The 22,258-nt window shown below is 51.3% G+C and overlaps 1 protein-coding gene across 15 annotated transcripts in view; it reads right to left on the bottom strand.

The window, feature by feature from the left end:
• AHCY (adenosylhomocysteinase) overlaps positions 1 to 18,951 on the bottom strand; it is a 50,094-nt gene extending 31,143 nt beyond the window's left edge. For 5 of the 15 annotated variants that reach the window (XR_010154004.1, XR_010154003.1, XR_010154002.1 and 2 more), the window contains exons 1-9: positions 17,312 to 18,531; positions 10,967 to 11,157; positions 9,653 to 9,728; positions 7,930 to 8,079; positions 6,991 to 7,103; positions 6,303 to 6,510; positions 6,123 to 6,210; positions 5,904 to 6,021; positions 1,002 to 1,196 (exon numbers count right to left, since the gene is read on the bottom strand). Coding sequence is in view for 10 of the 15 variants with exons in the window: in XM_054674216.2 (XP_054530191.1) it covers positions 1,002 to 1,196; positions 5,904 to 6,021; positions 6,123 to 6,210; positions 6,303 to 6,510; positions 6,991 to 7,103; positions 7,930 to 8,079; positions 9,653 to 9,728; positions 10,967 to 11,157; positions 17,312 to 17,345 (1,173 nt within the window). In the remaining 5 variants the exon portion in view is untranslated. 15 annotated transcript variants of the gene reach the window in all.
• Positions 18,952 to 22,258: the final 3,307 nt, after the last annotated feature.

Below are 22,258 nucleotides of genomic sequence, written 5' to 3' on the forward strand. Positions count from 1 at the left end.
TGTGAGCCACCGCGCCTGGCCAGGGATGTATCATCTTATTACAAGGCCACAACGTGCAGCCTGCAGACTGCACTCAGCTTATACACATGTCCAAGTTAACCCACCCAGTTATTTTTTAAATTATAATGAGGCCAGGTACAGTGGCTGAGGCGGGTGGATCACTTGAAATCAGGAGTTCGAGACCAGTCTGGCCAATATGGCAAAACCCCGTCTCTACTAAAAATACAAAAAAATTAGCCAAGTGTGGTGGCATCTGCCTGTAATCCTAGCTACTCAAGAGGCTGAGGTGGGAGGATTGCTTGAACCCGGCAGGTGGAGGTTGCAGTAAGCCGAGATCATGTCACTGCACTCTAGCCTGGGCAACAGAGTGAGACTCTATCTCAAAAAAATCAAAATCAAAATAAAATTTTAATGAGTTGCCTGTATTTGAAAATCATTTTGTATAGAGATCTTGGTATCTCTGGCTCTCCTGAAAGGTTAGAAGCCCTGGTCAGACGGACCTGGGTTCCTAGGTGGCAACCAGCCCTTTACCCCTTCAGCTCTTCCAGTCCTTGTTCAGCTGGCATCACTCATTTACCTGCCTAGCCCCTGTGGGTGTGTGGGTTCATGATCTCAGGAAATCCTTACAATCCTGAAGGGGGTTGCTATTACCTTCATTTCACAGATGAGAAAATGAAGACACAGAGAAAGAATTTGCCTGGATTACACAGCCTGTAAGTGGTGGGGCTGAGATTCAAAATGGGGTGTGTCCCGCTCCAAGGCCCAGGCTCTCCTCACCACCTGGTCCTGCCACTCTGCTGTGCTCCAGGGAGCCACTCCCCACTGTGGGTCTCAGTTTCTTCTTCTGTCAATGGGGAGAATGACTTCTGCACTGTAGAGGACCCCATGAGGGCCTCTAAGAGGGCAGACAGGCAAGCACTTTATAAACTCTGGCAAGCCCTGTGTGGGGATCCCAGGATTAGACACGTGACCCTTGGCTTGAGGTAGAAGAATAAACCCACCTTCTTGGGCAGGAAATGAACCCCAACGGGGTACTTGTCTGGATGGGTCCACAGCTCGATCTGCGCCATCACCTGGTTGGTGAAGGAGTTACTCATCACGAAGCTGGGGTGGCCCATGGCACAACCCAGGTTGACCAGCCGACCCTCGGCCAGCAGGATGATGCGGCGCCCATTCTTCAACCGATACCGGTCCACCTACACGCAGGCAGGGCAACAGTGAGGGCAGGCAGGGCCCCGCTCCCACAGCCCACCCTCTGATCTGGCAGGCCTCTCTGCCTCCAACAGTGCCCATGAGGCGTCCGAACTGCTCCAAAACAACCTCCAGCACATGGCTTAGCACAAAAATAACAGCCAATATTTATTAAGAAATGTTGAGCTGGCCGGGGCACGGTGGCTCACGCCTGTAATCCCAGCACTTTGGAAGGCCGAGGCAGGCGGATCATGAGGTCAGGAGATCGAGATTATCTTGGCCAACACAGTGAAAGCCCGTCTCTACTAAAAAAAAAATACAAAAAATTAGCCGGGCGTGGTAGCAGGTGCCTGTGGTCCCAGCCACTCGGGAGGCTGAGGCAGGAGAATGGCGTGAACCTGGGAGGTGGAGTTTGCAGTGAGCCGAGATCGCACCACTGCACTGCAGCCTGGGCGACGGAGCGAGACTCTGTCTCAAAAAACAAAAAACAAAACAAAAAAAAACAACAAAGAAATGCTGAGCTGCAGACTGCACAGTTCTGCTGTGAGAACTTCATGTGCTCACACTTGCTTGGCGCATATGAGGCACTCAGTAAGCAGCAGCTAATGTTATCGTTATGATCACTGTCATGTGCCCTGTACTAAGTCCTTTACAGGTAACTACCACATTTCATCCCAGAAACAACCCTGTGATTTCAGTACTGCTGTCATCCCCATTTCAGATTCAGAAACTGAAGTTTACAAGGGTTAGGTCACTTGTCCAGAGCCACACACTAAGAGGAGGCTACAATTTGAGTCTGGACGGTCTGAGGACAGATGCCATGTTCTCAATAACCATGAAATAGTTTTGAATGCAGCTTAGTAAAAGCTGAATGCCGTGGCACTCACATTGGAATCACCTCAGAAGCTTTAAAAAATGAAGATACCCAGGCCACACACGGTGGCTCATGCCTGTAATCCCAGCACTTTGGGAGGCCAAGGCGGGGGGAATCACCTGAGGTCGGGAGTTCGGGACCAGCCTGAACAACATGGAGAAACCCTGTCTCTACTAAAAACACAAAATTAGCCAGGCATGGTGGCACATGCCTGTAATCCCAGCTACTCAGGAAGGCTGAGCCAGGCGAATCGCTTGAACCTGGGAAGCGGAGGTTGTGGTGAGCCAAGATCGCGCCATTGCACTCCAGCCTGGGCAACAAGAGCGAAACTCCGTCTCAAAAAAAAAAAAAAAAAAAGATACCTTGGCCTCATTCCCAGAGACTCCTATTCCTGTGGCCCACAGTGTGGCTCCCAGGTGACTGCCAAGGTTGAGAACTCCTGGTTTAGTGAGTGAACGTGACATGGAAATCCCCAGCCTCAGTGCCCCAGTCCTCCGTCTGTCCCAGCTGTCTGAACACACAAACTTGCTTTCTCCCCACTCCCAGCTCTTCCCTTGCCATCCCTCCACCCTCAGGCAGCCTCCCAAACATTTCCCCAAAAGCCCAGGTTCCAAGCTGCTCCAGAGGCCTAGTACCGATCCAAGAAAAGGTCTCTGATGACCATCAGGCATTGATTGATGCTTCAATCAATAAGCACTCACTGATACCCATCTAAGCCCCTTGCAGGGACACATCAACCTGGACTCTACCCTCCTGGTACAACAGTGGGGTCAGAGACCAAAGCCAGTGATGGATGCTGCACTAGGGGTCTGTACTAAGAGTGTGGGCATTGCCTCTGCCAGAGGAGCTGGCCAGGAAGGGGGTCTCTTTTTTATTTTATTAATTTTTTTTTTTTGTTTTTTTTCCTGAGACGGAGTCTTACTCTGTCATCCAGGCTGGAGTACAGTGGTGTGATCTCAGCTCACTGCAACCTCCACCTCCTGGGTTCAAGCGATTCTCCTGCCTCAGCCTCCAGAGTAGCTGGGACTATACACATGAGCCACCATGCCCAGCTAATTTTTTGTATTTTTAGTAGAGACAGGGTTTGACCATGTTGGCCAGGCTGGTCTCAAACTCCTGACCTCAAGTGATCCGCCTGCCTCGGCCTCCCAAAGTGCTGGAATTACAGGTGTGTGCCACCACGCCTGGCCGGAAGGGGGTCTCTTGAGCTGGGCTGAGAAGATGAACAAGGAGAAGGGCATGTGTTCTGTTCCAAACAAATGCAGCTGTCTGGACAGATGAGCAGAAGTAGGAGCTGCAGTGGGTATTCAGGGAGTGGTCAATTATGGCCTGAGTACAGAGGCCCTTGAGAGGACGGACAAGAGATAATGTTGGGCAGAAGGTTGGCAAGACTGTCAAGGATGTTGAGGGTGGGCATAGAGTCCAGCTTTGGAGGGCAGCTTGGCAGAAAGGTGCCCATCACCCCAATGTAGCAGGTTTCACCTGTGATGCCTTTGCAAAAGGAGGTCTAGACAGATGGCTGTCAGGGGTGTGGCTGCCACAGAAGCACACCCTGGCCACCCCCACACTGTGATGAGTGCCAGGCCTTCTAGGCAGAGATGGAGGTGCCCTCTGCCTAGCCGGGAACTGACACCCTAGACTAGCGCAGGACCTAGCCAAGGAGAACTCCCACGCAGGAGCAGAGCACCCAAGAGGAGCAGTGTAGGGGATGTGGGTTCATAGAGCTGCCTGTCTGCCTCTCTGGGACTTGGGCTTCTGGTGTGGCTGTGACTGGGTGGGTGTCAGGGCTTTGGCCAACTCTGTGTCTGTATCTTCCTTATCATATCTCAAACACGGCACAGCACCAACTCAAAGAACCTCACATAAGTGGGCTTTTCTCCCTTTAAAAAATGTGGTGGACCTGGTATGGCAGCTCACGCCTATAATCCCAGCACTTTGGGAGAGAACTTAAGCTCAGGAGTTTGAGACCAGCCTGGGGAACACAGCAAGGCCTCGTCTCTACAAAAAATAAAAAGTTAGCCAGGTGTAGTAGTGCACATCTGTAGTCCCAGGTACTTGGGAGGCTGAGGCAGGAGGATCAGCTCCTTCAGCCCAGGAGGTCAAGGCTGCAGTGTGCCATGATCATGCCACTGCCCTCTAGCTTGGTTAACAGAGTGAGCCCATCTCAAAAAAAGAAAAAAAAAATGATGAACATCTCTACATACATATTTAATTATCCTAAGGACCAATTATAGGAGAGATTGCCCAGTCAAAGAGGTTGCTTAACTTTAAAGCTGTTGATATCCAAAGCCAAAATGTCTTCCAGAAACATACTACTTTTATAATCAGAGAAAAAAATAAACTCATAATAATTGCAACTCAAGTAAAACTTCACACCCCCTATAAGAACTCATCTTCCAGTTTCAGTGCCCCAATGCCCAATGCAAACCTGTTCTTTCCCAGCTCAGTGCGTGGGCCTGCTCCTCACACAGCGATTCAAGCTGTGTCCCTTTTTGTTTTTTGTTTTTTGTTTTTAGTTTTGTTTTTGAGATGGAGTCTCGCTCTGTTGCCCAGGCTGGAGTGCAATGGCGCAATCTCGGCTCACTGCAACCTCTGCCTACCACGTTTAAGCGATTCTCATGCCTCAGCCTCCCGAGTAGCAGGGATTACAGGCACCCACCACCATGCCCAGCTCATTTTTTTGTTTGTTTGTTTTTGAGACAGAGTCTCGCACTGTCACCCAGGCTGGAGTGCAGTGGAACAATCTCGGCTCACTACAACCTCCATCTCCTGGGTTCATGTGATTCTCCTGCCTCAGCCTCCCAAGTAGCTGGGATTGCAGGTGCACATCACCACACCCGGCTAACTTCTTGTATTTTTAGTAGAGACGGGGTTTCACTATGTTGGCCAGACTGGTCTCAAACTCCTGACCTCGTGATCTGCCCACCTAGGCCTCCCAAAGTGCTGGGATTACAGGCATGAGCCACTGTACCTGGCCTTTTTTTTTTTTTTTTTTTTTTGAGATGGAGTCTCGCTCTTATTAACCAGGCAGGAGTGCGAGGGTGCGATCTCGGCTCACTGCAACCTCCGCCTCCCAGCTTCAAGCAATTCTCTCCTGCCTCAGCCTCCCAAATAGCTGGGATTACAGGTGCCCGCCACCACACCCGGCTAATTTTTCTATTTTTAGTAGAGATGGGGTTTCATCATATTGGTCAGGCTGGTCTCGAACCCCTGACCTCATGTGATCCGCCCGCCTCGACCTCCCAAAGTGCTGGGATTACAGGCATGAGCTACCGCACCCGGCCCAGCTAATTTTTTTGTATTTTTAGTAGAGACGGGGTTTCAACCATGTTGGCCAGGCTAGTCTCGAACTCCTGGCCTCAGGTGATCCGCCCATCTCGGCCTTCCAAAGTGCTGGGATTACAGGTGTGAGCCACCATGCCCGGCCAAAGCTGTGTCCTTTGTTACTCTGCCTTCATCCTGACCCCACATGCCGTCCATCCACCCCAGCACTCCCTAAGCCGAGGCGGCCATCATCCCCTGCAGGGATTCTACGCGCCTCCTCTAAAAGCCTCTCTCCCCACCACCCGCCATTGTTGCTTTTATTCTGCACACAGTAGCTAGAGTGATCTTTCTAAAACTACAGCCTCACCACATACAGCTCATCTGCCTGATACCTTCAGGGATGCCGGCTGCCCGCAGGATAAGGTTGCCATGTCTGGCTGGCTCTGATGCTAGGCCCTCTTCTCCCCACCCCCCTGCACAGGTTGCCACCATCTCCTCAGCTCTCCTCCCTGGCAGCCAGCACTCCTCTGCACTCCCATCTGCCCAGCCCACTGGCAAGGCGGGAGCTTCTCACCTGCGGCTTGATGTTCACCTTCTCCACAGCATTCTCGTTGAGCCACTTGACATCGATCTCCACGTCAAAGTGTCCAATGTTACACACAATGGCATCATCCTTCATCTGCTCAAAGTGCCTGTCAGGCAGCCCAAGACCGTGGGAGATTGTCAGGGACAGAAAGCTGTCCCAACTCTGCCCTCCTCCCTCACTCCCCGGGACCCCCCATCTGGCACCTACCGGCCAAGGATGATGTCAATACAGCCTGTGGTGGTGACAAAGATGTTGCCCTCCTGACAGGCCTCATCCATGGTGGTCACCTCATAGCCTGTGCAGAGACAGTGGCTGTGGGTCATCTACGGTGGCCTTGCCCCTCCCTCTGGCCCCAGTGGCTGACAACCAACCCTTGCCCTATCCTACCCTCCATGGCAGCCTGCAGTGCGTTGATGGGGTCAATCTCGGTGATGATGACGCGGGCTCCGAAACCCCGCAGGGCCTGGGCACAGCCCTTGCCCACATCACCATAGCCTGCTACCACCGCTACCTTGCCGGCAATCATCACATCTGTGGCCCGCTTGATGCCATCTATGAGGGACTCCCGGCAGCCATAGAGGTTGTCAAACTTGCTCTGAAAGGAAAGGGGGTAAGGAGACAATAGGGGCAGGCAAGGCCCTGGGGCCAGGACAACTTGGCCTCAGAGTATTCTGAAGAGCCCAGGCATCATGGGCCCACCAAGCATCCCGGCCTGGGCTGAACCCCTCCAGCACCCAATGCCCCCACAAGCCCTTCACCCCGATCGGCTCAAAGAGCTTCTCTCTAATCTTTCTCTGCCAGTGTGGAGCCTTCCTAGGCATCAGTTACTAGGAGAGATTGCCCGGTCAAAGACCTTGCTTAACTTGAAAGCTCTTCTTCCCAAAGCCATAAAGCTCCTAACACCCAGCTCTGACACCCCTTTTAAACGCACTCATTAGCCTGTCTAGAACCGCTTTTGCCCCCTCAAATGAGGGCTTCATGTCCCTAACCTCAGCCTTCCTGGGCACTCTTCTTCAGAGGCCTCGTCCTGAGCTGCAGCCACTGTAGCGGGAGCTGTCACTGCCCCTTGGCTCACCTTGGTGACGGAGTCATTGACATTGATGGCAGGCACCTTGAGGATCCCATTGGCCATCATCTTGTAGAGGTTGTGGACCCCAGTCGTGGTCTCCTCAGAGATGCCTCGGATGCCTAAACAAGAGGGGACAGGACAAGCCTCAGAGATGCCACACCTGTGCTCATGCAAATTCCTCATCTTTACCCCCTAAAGCCATTCCTCTTTCTGGGTTCCCATCTCTGTGACTGATCCCACAGGCCCCCCAATCACCCAGACCCGCGTGAGGGAGGAGTCCCCAACGCCCTCCTACAGGGAAGCCACCACCAGGCCTAGTGACTCTGCCTCCGAACAACTCCCAGCTTCTCTATTCTCACTGCCGCTGCTCTAGTCCGTGACCCTGTCGCTTCTTCCCAGTCTCCCTACCACAACCCATCCTCCATGCAGCAGCCATTTCTAACATGTATCTTCTCAGAGAAATCTTCTCAACGCCCTCCAGTTATTTCCCCTTGCTCTGCAAATCAGGTCAAACACTTTTCTATTGGCCTATTAGGCCCTGACACATCTGGTCTTCACGAAGTTCACACCATACCCCCAGTGAAGGCTCCCTTTGCTCACTGCTATCCTGTGGGCCTCTTTTCTGTTTCCTGAACACTCCAGCCATTCCTGCCTCAGGGCCTCTGCACTCTGCGTACCTGCTTTGAACAAAGCTGGCTCTCTCCCAGCTATTCCCAACCATGGCCCTGTCTGTGCCTGCCCTTGGGCCATCAGCTCAGCTGCCCTAGCCTCACACCCTCAGAAGTCAGGAGGCCCCAGCATGAATGCCAGAGCCTGCCATCCTCCCATCTTCCAGATCCTGCTGCTTGAGGTGATGGGAGTCCTGCCAGGCCTGCGGCCATCACGTGGGCAAACAGGCCCCACCCAGGCCACCAGCACCCAGCCCACATGCCCCGCCCTGCTCACCTGGCAGAAGCTGCGGGTACTTGGTGTGGATGAGGTTGGTGAGGTCGCCCCCATCGTCCAGAATCATGTTGAGGGGCCCGTCCTTGAAGTACAGGGTCTGCTCAATGCACCACAGGTACTCCTCGTCCGTTTCGCCCTTCCAGGCATACACTGGAGGGTGAGTGGCACATCAGGGCCTGCACTTCCCAACTGGTACCTGCTCCAGGGAACAACCCTGGCAGAGCCAAAACTACCTCCTTCCCAACTCCCATCCCCAGCCACCTCCAGCCCCTCTGAAAACTCAGCAGTGGTCAGGACACAACTTGGAGCCAGATAGATCTGAGTTCAAACCCTGGCTCTGCCACTTGCCAGCTGTGTGACCTTGGGCAAATCACTTCACCTCTCTGAGCCTCAGTCTTCTCCTCTGTAAACAGGGCTCACAATAGTATGGATTAAGTGAGACAGAAGCCATGTACAGAACCCCGCCCCAGATATAGATATCAGGAAATCATTCTTTCCTTTCCCATCCCCTTCTGCCTGGGCGCCAAGGACTGAGGCATCAACCCTGAGTGACCAGGGCTTGATGCCCCACAACGCCTCCCCCTCAGCAGGATCCACAAGGCAGGATCCAGGGTTTGCTCTGCACTGAAAGGACTGGAGCACTAGCAGCCTCTGTGTGGGGGAATCTCAGGCAAAGTCTGGCCAAAAAATGACTACGAGCAGCTACCATGTGTGGGGTACTTGCTTTCTGCCAGACATGACTCTAAATCCTCCAAACCCCATCTCATTCTTCCTCATAGAAACCCTGTGAGGCAGGCATGACCATTATCATCACTTACAGATGCCCAGAGAGGAGCTAAGACGCACTTAGGCCACTCTACATGAAATTCCAGAATAGACACCAGAACTAAGGGCTACTGACCACCAGCCCACACTCCTCCCATGTGGCATGACTAGGGCACAGGTGTGGGGTTCCCAGGAGCCTCTTGTGAGCAAAGGACGCTGGCCAAGCAGAGCCAGCTGCTTCTACCCACAACTGGAGCAGACAATAGTCTTAAGAATTGCAGTGAGCCAAGATCGCACCACTGCACTCCAGTATGGGCAACGGGGCAAGACTCTGTCTCAAAAAGAAAAAAAAAAGAAGAAAGCCACGGTGCCAAGGCTGAGGAATGGGGATCATGCCCATTCAGTCCTGGTCAGTCTGTGAAGGAGTGCTGTGCCACCCCCTCCTGTCCACCTGTGGTTGGTTAGAAGCAATCTTGAATGTCCTAATCACTGGGTCAGATCTAACCACTCCCCTCCCCAAGTCCAAGCAGACATGTGCCCAGCCTGTGAAAACTCCATTCTCGTTAGTCTTGGTCCTTCCTCAGTCCTTTAGACCGCCATACCCTAGGCAGTGAACCTCTTTTTCTGTCCCGTAGCCCTCCCCAGTTCTTTGGAAAGAGATCCACATCCTTCCTTTAATGAACTTCCCCTCCGCTTCATCATGTAGTTCCCAATCATAAGATCTTGCTCTTCCTGGTTACACGGCTTGACCTGGGTCAATAAACAACTTCCACAGGATTTTAGATGATGATGGGACAAAGCAGCTCTTTCCTGTGGAGTCGCTGGGCTAGGATTTTGTGGCGGTGACTCCTCTCCCTTTCTGATATGTAAGGAAGTCTGTTGCTCTAGCAGTCAGTGAAGCAAAGAGGGCAGAATCCCTTCACAAATTCCACATGTCTCAGAAGCAAGCAGGACTTACCCGGAATGCCAGCCTTGGCAATGGCAGCCGCCGCATGGTCCTGGGTGGAGAAGATGTTGCAGCTGGACCACTGCACCTAGAAGAGCCATCAAAACAAGGCTGTTGGTCACTGATGGCTCAAAAGCACCAGGGACGCTGGGCGAGGAAAAGGGAGAGCTTCGGGTAGTGGGAAGAGGCTTGGGATCTAGGCACAGCAAGCTCTAGGATCACAGGCTGGGGATGCTGGGTGGGCAGATGGGAGCCAGAGCAGGGGCGAGATCCAACTCAGGTTTTAAAACCTCACTCCAGTGCTGTGTGGAAGGGAAAGGGTGGAAGCAAGGGGACAACTGCAGAGACTGTTGGAGAAGACTCCAGACAAGAAATATGACAGTAGCAGTGGAGATGATGAGAAGTTGTCACATCCTGGGTCTACTCCGAAGGCTGCACTGACAGGATTTGCGGAGGGATGACTTGTTGGAGTAAAGGGAGTTGGGAGTGGGGAGGAAAGGGAGGGGAGGAGATGACTCCCAGATTCGTGAATTGAGAGAACCCAGAAGGCTGGAACAGAGGTTCCATTTACTCAGGTGGGGAAGGCTTTGGGAAGAAGAGGGGGCAGAAAATCCTGAGTCTGTTTGAACGCGTTCTGCCTGAGATGAGTACTAGACCTCCAGGGAGCGTCAACGCCCCCGCTCCTGGATATGCCAGTCTTGAGTTCCAGGAGAAGTCCAGGCTAGTACAAAAATATGACAGTCATCACCAGTTAGTGTCTAAAGCTATAAAATCAGACCACCAAGAGTGAATGCTGAAAAGAAAAAAGAGGTCCAAGGACTCAGCCCTGAGCCCCTCTGTGGATTTTGGCTCCATTGCCCTACCCTGCTTTGGGAAACCAGCTTGCTTCTTGACTCTCTGAGACCTTAGGAGAGCTGTTAATCATTGGCACACATGACCCAGGCTGAACCAATCAGAGCTGCCATCATCCAGCAGCCATGATGGGTCCAGGGTAGGCCTGTGACCCCCGAAGGGCCAAGGCAAGCTGGCCCTTACGAGACTAAGTAGGACATGGGTGTTGAATTTTTCCTGCCAGAGCATCCATCAGGAGGATGCCTTGAGGGTAGCCAACAGTGACCTTCCCAGCCAGGGAGAAAATCTGCAGAACACTCACCACAAGGGGTGGCAGCACTGGGAAACGGAGGAAACCGAGTGAGAGGGAGGAGCCCCTCCAGGCCCGCGGTCAGCTCCACACTTGGAAGGTCCCCACCCTGGCACAGTCGTCTTCTTCCCTGGCTGAACCCAGGGAGGGCAAGGACTCTGGGGTGATACAGCTGTGGGCCTCACCTCAGCACCCAGGGTGACGAGGGTCTCAATGAGGACGGCCGTCTCCACGGTCATGTGCAGGCAGCCAGCGATGCGGGCGCCCTTCAGTGGCTTGGAGGCCGAGTACCGCTCCCGCATACGCATCAAGCCCGGCATCTCGTTCTCAGCAATGTCCAGGGCCTTGCGTCCCCAGGCAGCCAGGCCGATGTCGGCTACGGGAGGAAACAGGTGGGAGTTCCGTGAGTCCCCTCATCCCACCAACCAAGAGGGGCGGTCACTGCATGGACCCCAATCCACGTGTGGACTCAACACACTAGGGCTTAGCACTCTGTCACCGCATTCTCTCACTCATGCAACAAGTATTTATGAAGCCAGAGTACTCAAGAAAGACATGGTCCCTGCCTACCTGCACCTTTCTGACTTGTGGGAGAACACATTTAATCACACAGGGACACAAAAATTACAACATAAAGAAGCGTCCCTTTGAAAAATAGCTCACATGATACTTCCCACTACCCTGCCTTTCTGCTGACACCTACCAACCTCCAGGCCACTCCTCACTCCCTAAAGACTCCCTAAAGATGTTAGCTGCTGGTTCTCCATCTTCCTCTCTCAGTCATCACTCTCCGTGATTCAACACTTATAAATACTATCTAACATTTTGGATTTGACAGTTCCTTGATCTCCTTTTAGATGTAAAAATGCTTCCCCACTCCTGATGTTTCTTTCCACCTGGAGGAACTCATCCGTATAACGAATGCTCTTGGCCTCTCTGCCCCAGGGGAGGTGGGGTGAGCTTGTCTGACCAGTAAAACGGAGAGGAAAAAATGGTGTGCTCAGCTTAGCTCTCCCTTCTTTTTGCAAGCAAGCACTCACCTGCCCACTTGCAGGAAGCTGGTGTTCTCTGCTTTTCCAGAGACCAACCTACCCTGGCCCACCTTGCCTGCAACTGATTGGGTAACTGCTGAATCTGGGGGTTCAATAAGCAGGATCATTTGGATTTCATATTAATCTATATCCTCTGGTTTTGAGGTTATTAGTAATAAAAGGTAATATTTCAGGTGTTGCCACCTGAAATACTAATCTACATCCTCTGGCTTCGTGGTTACTAGTAACAAAAAGTATTTCAGGTGCTATCTGCCACCTAAAATGTCTCGAATTTGTTCAAATTCTCAGGCAGGAAAGAAGGATATTATTATGAGCTAACTCACTATCTCAATACTCTTCCCTCTGATCATCTCACCCTCCTCTCTCCCCTACCACACTGGTCCATTTCCAAGGTCATACCCTAGGTCAGTCCCTAGGTCAAAGTTTGCAGACTTCCCCGATAAGGGATGTTCCTCTGGCATGCTTGTAAATCTCCCCTGGAAAATCTGATTCAGCAGGTCTAAGACTCCTGGTGATTTTTATCTTTAGGGAAGCTGAGATCCTGCCAAACACCCAAAGAGGTAGGCGGTGGGAGGCAAAGGACTCTGTAGAGAATTTAATAATCTAAGAATTTAATAATCAATAAAATTGTCTGTCAGTCAGCTTCCTACAGTGCATTTTAACAATTTCAGAGATGAAACACGCCTCCCTCATGAGAGACCACTCCGGCTGTGCCTCAACTCAAGCCACCCATCCCAGCCCTCCTACCCTAGTAGGCCATCACCAGTGATAGCTCTCCTTGGAAATCTGGACTTCAAGCACCCAACTCTAGCCACGCCTCATCTTTCTGGTTTTCTCCTTCCAGAGGCCAAGCTCCAACAAGGCTGTGGCCTGTCAGGTGAGAACTTCTATTCAATTCATCCTACCAATTTCTAGTGTCCCTTCTACCCCCTTTCCCTTTGAGAACTCACTTGGCAAAACTCTCAGCCCAATTAAACCCGACCCTCCACTGCACCGGACCCACTGAACCCAGCAGGAGGACAATCACAACCCCACCAAGACATCATATTTAATTAATTAATTAATAATTTTGGAGACATAGTCTGGCTCTGTAGACCAGGCTGGGGTGCAGTGGCGCGATCTCGGCCCACTGCAACCTCCACCTCTCAGGTCCCGGTTCAAGCAATTCTCCTGCCTCAGCCTCCCCAATAGCTGGGATTACAGGAACTCGCCACCATGCCCAGCTAATTTTTGTATTTTTAGAGGAGACGGGGTTTCACCATGTTGGCCAGGCTGATCTTGAACTCCTGGCCTCGTGATCCACCTGCTTCAGCCTCCCAAAGTACTGGGATTACAGGTGTGAGCCACCACACCTGGCCAAGATATCACATTTATTAAGACCATAAAAGACACATAGCACATTGCAGCAATCCTATGACATTTTCCTAGTAAATTTACTCCCATTTTCTACTCTCCTCAACCCTCCAACACCTTTCCCCATTGAATGACAATCTCACTTCCCAATTCACTGAGATGAATTCAGAACCAGGCCACTTTTCCCCTATGGAATCCACTAGTCACCTATAGCAGTCATCTACAGCTTCAGACCAGGCACTCTTTCCTGTTACCACAGATGAGTTGGCTGGGCGCGGTGGCTCACACCTGTAATCCCAACACTTTGGGAGGCCAAGGTGGGCAGATCACTTGAGGTCAGGAGTTCAAGACCAGCCTGACCAACATGGTGAAACCCCGTCTCTACTAAAAATACAAAAATTAGCCGGGTGTGGTGGTGGGTGCCTGTAATCCCAGCTACTCAGGGGCTGAGGCAGGAGAATCACTTGAACCTGGGAGGCAGAGGCTGCAATGAGCCAAGATCATGCCACTGCACTCCAGCCTGGGTGACAGAGTGAGACTCGGTCTCAAAAAAATAAAATAAAATAGATGAGCTGTCCTGTGGGCGCCAGGCACTGAGGCAAGAGACAGAGGACACGAGCTGTTCCAGTATAATAAAATATAAAACAAGAATAGTTATACTAGATATAGATCTTATATATGATTATATATGAATATCATTAATCATTAGTTTGTAGCAATTACTTTTTATTCCAATATTATGATAATCCTCGCTCTATAATCATAGCCTAGGAAAAACCAGGCCATACAGAGATAGGAGCTGAGGGGACATAGTGAGGTGTGACCAGAAGACAAGAGTGCGAGCCTTCTGTTATGCCCAGACAGGGCCACCAGAGGGCTCCTTGGTCTAGCGGTGACGCCAGCGTCTGGGAAGACGCCCGTTACCAGGCGGATCGTGGTCCAGCGGTAGCAAAAGGTGTCAAGGAACAACACCCACTACTTAGCAGACTGGGAAGTGGCGGCGGGGGGGGGGGTCTCCCTTTCCCCGGGGGAGTTTAGAAAAGACTCTACTCCTCCACCTCTTGTGGAGGGCCTGACATCAGTCAGGCTCGCCCGCAGTTATCCGGAGGCCTAACCGTCTCCCTGTGATGCTGTGCTTCAGTGGTCACACTCCTAGTCTGCCTTCATGTTCCATCCTGTACACCTGGCTATGCCTTCTAGATAGCAGTAGTAAATTAGTAAAAATACTAGTAGTCCCTGATATGCAGAAATAATGGCGTAAGCTGTCTTTCTCTCTGTCTCCTCTCCCTCCCTGCCTCGGCTGCCAGGCAGGGAAGGGCCCCCTGTCCAGTGGACACGTGACCCACATGACCTTACCTATCATTGGAGGTGACTCACATTCTTTACCCTGCCCCTTCTGCCTTGTATCCAATAAATAACAGCGCAGCCCAACATTCGGGGCCACTACCGGTCTCCGCGCATTGGTGGTAGTGGTCCCCCGGGCCCAGCTGCCTTTTCTCTTGTCTCTTTGTCTTGTATCTTTATTTCTACACTCTCTCGTCGCCGCACACAGGGAGAGACCCACCAACCCTGTGGGGCTGGTCACTACACTGTCCCTGCTCCATGGGGCCTGATTCCATATCCCCTCTCCTCCTTAAGGACTTCCATACTCCACTAAAACGCTCTTTCGTCCAAAGACCAGCCTGATCTCCATACCTGATGCAAAATTACCTAAGACCATGTTTCTACCAGCAGCACAGATTGCATGAATGACTTGCCCTCCTTCCTGAAACCCTTTCTTTACTTGGCTTCTGTGACTGTCCTGTGCTTTTCCACCTACCTTCCTGGTTCCTCTTTAGCTAACAGACTTTAGGGTTTGGGGGCCCTCAGGGCTCCATCATCTCCCAGTTCTCTTATGTTTACCAATTAAGCTCATCCAGTCTTATGGCTTTACATACCTTCTCTACGTGGATGACTCCCACGTATTTATCTCCAGCCCAAACTACTCCCCTGAACTTGAGACTCGATGTGATCCAACTGCCTCCACAGCACCTCCACTTGGATGTCCAGTTGGATCTATTATGTGTCATGTTGGAGTCCTCATGGCTCCTTTGCCCCCACTACTGGTTACTCTCCCAATCTTCCCATTTTAGGAAATGAAACCACCATTCAACCAGCTACTCTGCCCAAAAACTTAAGATTTGATTCCTCTTTTCCTCTTTCACCTCAATCAGCACGTTTTTGGCTCAACAAGTGAAATATATAAGCAATCCAATTGCATCTCACCACCTTCATCTAAACTGTCACTTCTCAGGCTGGGCGCAGTGGCTCACAGCCTGTAATCCAGCACTTTGGGAGGCCAAGGCGGGCGGATCACCCGAGGTCAGAAGTTCGAGAGCAGCCTGGCCAACATGGTGAAATCCCATCTCTACTAAAAATACAAAAATTAGTTGGGCATGGTGGTGGGCACTTATAATCCCAGCTACTCAGGAGGCTGAGGCAGGAGAATTGCTTGAACCTGGGAGGCGGAGGTGGCAGTGAGCTAAAATAGCACCACTGCACTCCAACCTGGGTGAGAGGGAGACTCTGTCTCCAAAAAAAACAATAAAGAAATAAATACACTGCCACTTCTCAGTTGGACACTGCCACACTCTCTTCACTGGTCCCATGCTCTAACATGCCATTCTCCCCACAGCAGCCAGAAGAGGGAGGCTCTTAAAAATTTAAGTTACATCACCTCCATTACTCTACTAAAGTAAACAAAACTAAACAAGCAAACCCTCCAATGGCTTCCCTCAATCTTCGGGCCCTATCTGCATGACTGCCTGCCCCTCCTCCATCTCTCCACTTTCCCCCATCACTAGCTGTTCAACACACAGGCTTCCTGACTGACTTCAGGCAAGCTCCACTCATTTCCACCTCAGGGCTTTAACCCAAGCAGTTCTCGGCCTGGAAGGCTCCTCTCAAGCACCTAATACAGTACCTGGCACACAGTAGGTGCTGAAAAAAACCTGGAAACAGAAAGAACCTACTATATCCGTGCTAGAGGAACCAAGAGTGCACCAGGGTGACTCAAATAGAGGCGTAAGATGAGTTGGGACTTCAGTCCCAGTGAAGTGGGGAACCTACAGTTTTCAGGGACCAGCATTCAGAGACCAGATTTGTCTTTTGAAAAGACCCCATTGGCTGCTGTGTGGATCTGTGGAGCAAGAGATCCAGGGAGACCTGCAAGGAGAGAGACCAGACTGGGGTGGTGACCGTGGAGACAGACAAGTGGCAGATCTGCTCACATAAAATGGAGACAATACTACTTTATCTGTATGCATGTCTGTGCCACCCCTGTCTCTGGGTCACCTTTGTGTCTCCAGCACGACCTGGCTCAGAGAAGGGGTCAGCAACTGTTTACTGACCATATCTGTCGTCAGAACTGAATGAAAGATCCATGAGAGGGGCTGGCACATGACAAGGGTGGCAAAGAAAAACAACACAAATCTGAACCTAGTCTGAGTCCCAGCATTTACTAATGACCCAGAGAGGAGTTTGCTGCAGGTTCCATAGCCAATTAACCGCAGAACCAGAACTGGCAGCCAGGCAGGGCTAGAGCAGAGGCCCCTCTCAAGGCCCCTCCTGGGAGGGGCCCGGCTGTATGGGACAATGGGTTATGCCCTGTGCTGCTAAGCTCCACCCCTCCACCACCACATGTCCCTCCAGCTAAAAATAACTCCTTCAGTGCCCTCGAGGACACTGTGCCAGCCCCACAGTTTTCCCTGGGACCCTCAACTCCAAAGGCACAGGAGAGGCTAGATGCTGCAATCTCTGGAGCTAAGGACTTGCAAAAGTCACAGGAACACCTGTCCCCAGGACAAGCCAAGAGGAACAGCAAGAGCCCCTGTAAACATCAGTTTCTTCATCTGTAAAGTGTGGATAATCATCCCTAGCTTGCTATGCGCCTTAAGTAAAGATAATGCCATATGATCAAGATCTGGCATACAGCAGGGCCTCCTTCCTCTAGCCCCACCCAGCTAAGCTCCCCATTTCCCAAATCCAGCTTTATCTCCACCCACACAACCCAATGGCCCCAATCCTGACCCACTAATCTCTCCACAGTATGACAAGCCCCCATTCCAGCTCTACTATTGATGTGACCTTCACATAACCTTTCTGGGTTCAGTTTCAGCATCCACACAATGGAGACAGTCTACTCTGGTAGCAACTTGATGAACTACTTCAACAGAATCTTTGCAAGTCACCTCCCAAGGGCCTCAGTTTCATGCTCTATATAACGGGATTACGTCCACCTCTATGAAGATTATTGTGTAAACACACGTAAATCACCAGATATACAGCAAGTGTTTCCATAAATGTGGATGGCATTCTCCAGACTTAATAGTGTCTTTTTTTGTTTGTTTTTTTTTTGGGACAGGGTCTTGCTCTGTTGCACAGGTTGGAGTGTGGTGGTGCAATCTTGGCTCACTGCAACCTCCGTCTCCCCGGCTCAAACAGTCCTCCTGCCTCAGCCTCCCGAGTAGCTGGGAATGAAGGCGCCCGCCACCACGCCCAGCTAGTTTTTGTATTTTTGGTAGAGATAGCGTTTCACCACGTTGGCCAGGCTGGTCTCAAACTCTTGACCTCAAGTGATTCGCCCACCTCGGCCTCTCAAAGTGCTGGGACTACAGGGGTGAGCCACCACACCCAGTCCAATAGTGTCAAAGTTACTTGAAAAGCTACCAGCCAAACTGAACTGGTTTTTGCTGAAAATTCACTAGGATTGTTCCGCGTGTATTCGCTTGCACACAGTGGTGAAAGGGTGCGCTCAGAGATCTAGATGGCCTGCGTTCCAATCTTGCTCCATCACCACCAGCTGTAAGACTGAGGGCAAGTTACCTCTGCCTCAGGATTCTCATCATAAAATGAGAAGTTTCCCTACAGAGCCATGAGACTAGAATAAAGCTAGAAGGCAGTGCCGATCCCACAGGAAACACTAAGTAAACGTTAACTATCCCTGTATTACACTTCAATCGGTGGGACAGCAGGATTTTTCAAACCACTCCAAATTTTCTTCGAGATTTCGGCAAGGCTGCCCCTGCTGGCGGGGTGGGGGACCCCACAGGTTGGGTAACTGGCCCAAAGTCCCAGGGGAGAGGAGGACCCGAGCCGGCCTGGGGCTCGCTTTCCAGGCCTCTCCTCATACACCCTCCGGGGTGCCCTCGCCGTCCCTGTAGGAGGCCCAGAGAGGGGTGGACGCTCGTCGGGGCCGCCCAGCTGGACAGGGTCCGGTCCAGGCCTAGGAGGCCGGGCGCAGGCCCCCCGAGCAGGGTCCGGCAGGTGCCAGCCGTACCAGGCCGTGGCCAGGTGTGCTCTCCCGCGGAGCACGCCGCCAGTTTGCGGCTCGCAGACCGCGCGGCGGCCCCGGCGTCGCGGGGCATGCTGGGACTTGTAGTCCACGGCCACCCGGAACGGCCCGCTCATGGCCGCGCGAGAACTCCAACTTCCAGGTGGCTTCGCGCGGCCAGAAACGCGCCGAGGCTGCGATTCCAGGGGGTCCAGAGCGCCCCGAGTCGGCCCTGCAGCCCCCGCCACGAACAAGCCCCGGGCGGCCGCAACCGGCTGCAGGTCCTGGGACTCACCGACTTTGTAGGGCAGTTTGTCAGACATGCTGGCGGCACTCGTGATGGAAACGGGCGAAGGGGGCTGGGCCTCAGTCTGGGAACAGGAACTGGGCGGGCAGCGCCGGGCAGGGATATGCGCGTGGCGCCGACGCCTTTAAATATCTTCCTCGCACTTGCATATTCATGACACGCTGGGGCGGGGCCCAACGCGCAGGGCGGAGCCGGGAGGGGATTTCGATCCCTGAAAAGAAGCCTCAGAATTTCACAAGGCGTGGCCCCAGGAGTCTCACTCACCGGTCCGGAAGGGAGCGCCGGGAGAGGCCTGAGAGCCAGCCGGGCCGTCCTCTCGCTGGTTCAGCCAGTTGATTCAGTGTCAAAACCCAGCGGAACTGAAATTCCGCCAGTTCACTTCCCTGTGCCTCAATTTCCTCATCTATAAAATGGGCCAAATGACATCTGCCACACAGATTATTATAAGTAAAGTTGCAGGCCAGGCGCGGTGGCTCACACCTGTAATCCCAGCACTTTGGGAGGCCAAGGCGGGAGGATCGCTTGAGCCCAGGAGTTCAAGACCATCCTGGGCAACACAGTGAGACCTCAACTCTACAAAAAAAAATTAAAAATTAGCCGGGCGTGGTGGCGCGCGCTTGTGGTCCCAGCTACTTGGGACGCTGAGGCGGGAGGGAGGATCTTTTGAGCCTGGAGATCGAGGCTGCAGTGAGCTATCATCCCACCACAGCACTTGAGCCTGGGCGAAAGGGCAAGACCCTATCTCAAAAAAACCAAAACAAAGTTAAGTTGCCATTTGTCAGGTACCTACTGACATCCCAAACATTCGCCTTACTCCAAGTAACCACCACCCTGAATTTAAGTAAGTTTGCATACATTTCTTATACTTTTACTGCATCCGTATATCATTAAATAGTTCTTTCTGTGTTTAGCACCTTTATATATCAACCGTATTTACCCTTCTGCAACTTGCTTTTTTCTGTGAGCATTATATTTATGAGACTCATGCATATAGCTTGAGTATATTCATTTTTGCTGCTGTATAATTCAGTCATCCTAGGCATGGGAAGGGGGAATTGGTTTCAGGACCTCTGTGGACTCCAAAACCCTTCTATGCTCAAGTCCCTCATATAAAATGAGGCAGTATTGGCATATAACCTATGCACATTCCTCCGTACACTTTAATCATCTCTAGATTACTTATAACTAATATAATGTAAATGCTATGTAAATAGTTGTTTTGTAATTTGTATTATTTTTATAGTTATGTTTTTTTAATTGCTTTTTTTCCCCTGAATTTTTTTTTTTTAATGGAGTCTCACTCTGTCGCCCACACTGGAGTGCAGTGGCACCATCTAGGCTCGCTGCAACCTCCACCTCCCGGGTTCAAGCAATTCTCCTGCCTCAGCCTCCCGAGTAGCTTGGATTACAGGCACGCACCACCACACCTGGCTAATTTTGTTTTTTCTTTTTTTGAGACAGAGTTTGGCGCTTGTTGCCCAGGCTGGAGTGCAATGGCATGATCTTGGCTCACTCCAACCTCTGCCTCCCGGATTCAAGCGATTCTCTTGCCTCAGCCTCCCGAGTAGCTGGGATTACAGGCATAAGCCACCACGCCTGGCTAATTTTGTATTTTTAGTAGAGACGGGGTTTCTCCATATTGGTCAGGCTAATCTCGAATTCCCGACCTCAGGTGATCCGCCAGCCTCTGCCTCCCAAAGTGCTGGGATTACTGGCGTGAGCCACCGTGCCCGGCCTCTACTCATTTTTTAACCTAAAAATGAGAAAAGAATTAAACTCTTCTGGCCGGGCGCGTGGCTCACGCCTGTAATCCCAGCACATTGGGAGGCCGAGGCGGGCGGATCACGGGGTCAGGAAATCGAGACCATCCTGGCTAACAGGGTAAAACCCCATCTCTACTAAAAATACAAAAAAAAAAAAAAAAATTAGCTGGGCGTGGTGTCGGGAGCCTGTAGTCCCAGCTACTCGCGAGGCTGAGGCAGGAGAATGGCGTGAACCCGGGAGGCCGAGCTTGCAGTGAGCCGAGATCGCACCACTGCACTCCGGCCTGGGCGACGGAGGGAGACTCTTGTCTCAAAAAATAAAAAATAAAAATAAGAATTAAGGTCTTCTATGACATAGTAAATGTATTGGTCTCACTTGATCTGTACATCTGATCTCTGTCTGAGAGTCATGAGGGCCGATGTCAAGCAGAGACTTCCTGAGGGAACGAGGGTCCACGCCTGGGAGGTGGGCAGCAGGGTCCTCACGCATCCCTTTCAGCATTCTGCAGTGCATTGCAGTGTGTAGTGAGTCGTGTCAGTCTAACTAAACGTAGGATCATGTTACTAGGTTTTCCTACGAGAACAGAAAAATGGCTTCAAAATATTCCTGCAAAGAAATGGCAAGTTCCAAATACTGTGAAAATTACCAGCACAGCAAACAAGTAGAAAAGGACACAGCTGACAGGTCTCTTTCTGGTATGAATGCTGGTCTTTATCAGCCATGTTGTAAGGAATGTAATAAAATTTGAAAAAACAATGAAAAAGACACTTTGAAATATGAATTTACAGACCAGGCGCAGTGACTCACACCTGTAATCCCAGCACTTTGGAAGCCGGGGCGAGTGGATCACTTGGGGTCAGGAGTTCCAGACCAGCCTGGCCAACATAGTGAAACCCTGTATCTACTAAAAATACAAAAATTAGCCGGGCGTGATGGTGCACGTCTGTAAACTCAGCTACTCAGGAGGCTGAGGGACAAGAATTGTTTGAACCCAGGAGGCGGATGTTGCATTGAGCCAAGATTGCGCCACCGCACTCCAGCCTGGGTGACAGAACAAGACTGCCTCAAAAAAAAAAAAAAAGAAAAGAAATGTGAATTTACATGCCCTCTCATTAATTAATGATGACTCTCATCCTCACTGTATATCGTGCTTTGAGATATCAGCTAATGAGATATTTGCTAATATTTGTACCGTTAAGTTCATATGAACAAAACTTTGGAGACTGCTGGTCTCAGGAGAAGGTCCAAGCACCTTAGTCTGGCCTTATGCAACCTCTCTAGCAGCAGAATGTTCTAGCCTATGGATATATTGCAATTGATATAGCCAATTTCCTATTATTTCAGCTTCTTTTTTTTTTTTTTTGAGAAAGAGTGTCGCTCTGTTGCCCAGGCTGGAGTGCAATGGTGTGATCTCGGCTCACTGCAATCTCTGTCTCCCAGGTTCAAAGTGATTCTCGTACCTTAGCCTCCCAAGTAGCTGGGATTACAGGCACACGCTCCCACACCCGGATAATTTTTGTATTTTTAATAGAGACGGGGTTTCACCATGTTGGCCAGACTGGTCTTGAACTTCTGACATCAAGTGATCCTCCCGCCTTGGCCTTCCAAAGTGCTGGGATTACAGGTGTAAGCCACCACGCCCAGCCAGGTTCTTTTAATGGATGAACAGTTAAACAAATTGGTACAGCCA

Source organism: Pan troglodytes, chromosome 21 (assembly GCF_028858775.2).
Source record: "Pan troglodytes isolate AG18354 chromosome 21, NHGRI_mPanTro3-v2.0_pri, whole genome shotgun sequence".
NCBI lineage: Eukaryota > Metazoa > Chordata > Mammalia > Primates > Hominidae > Pan > Pan troglodytes.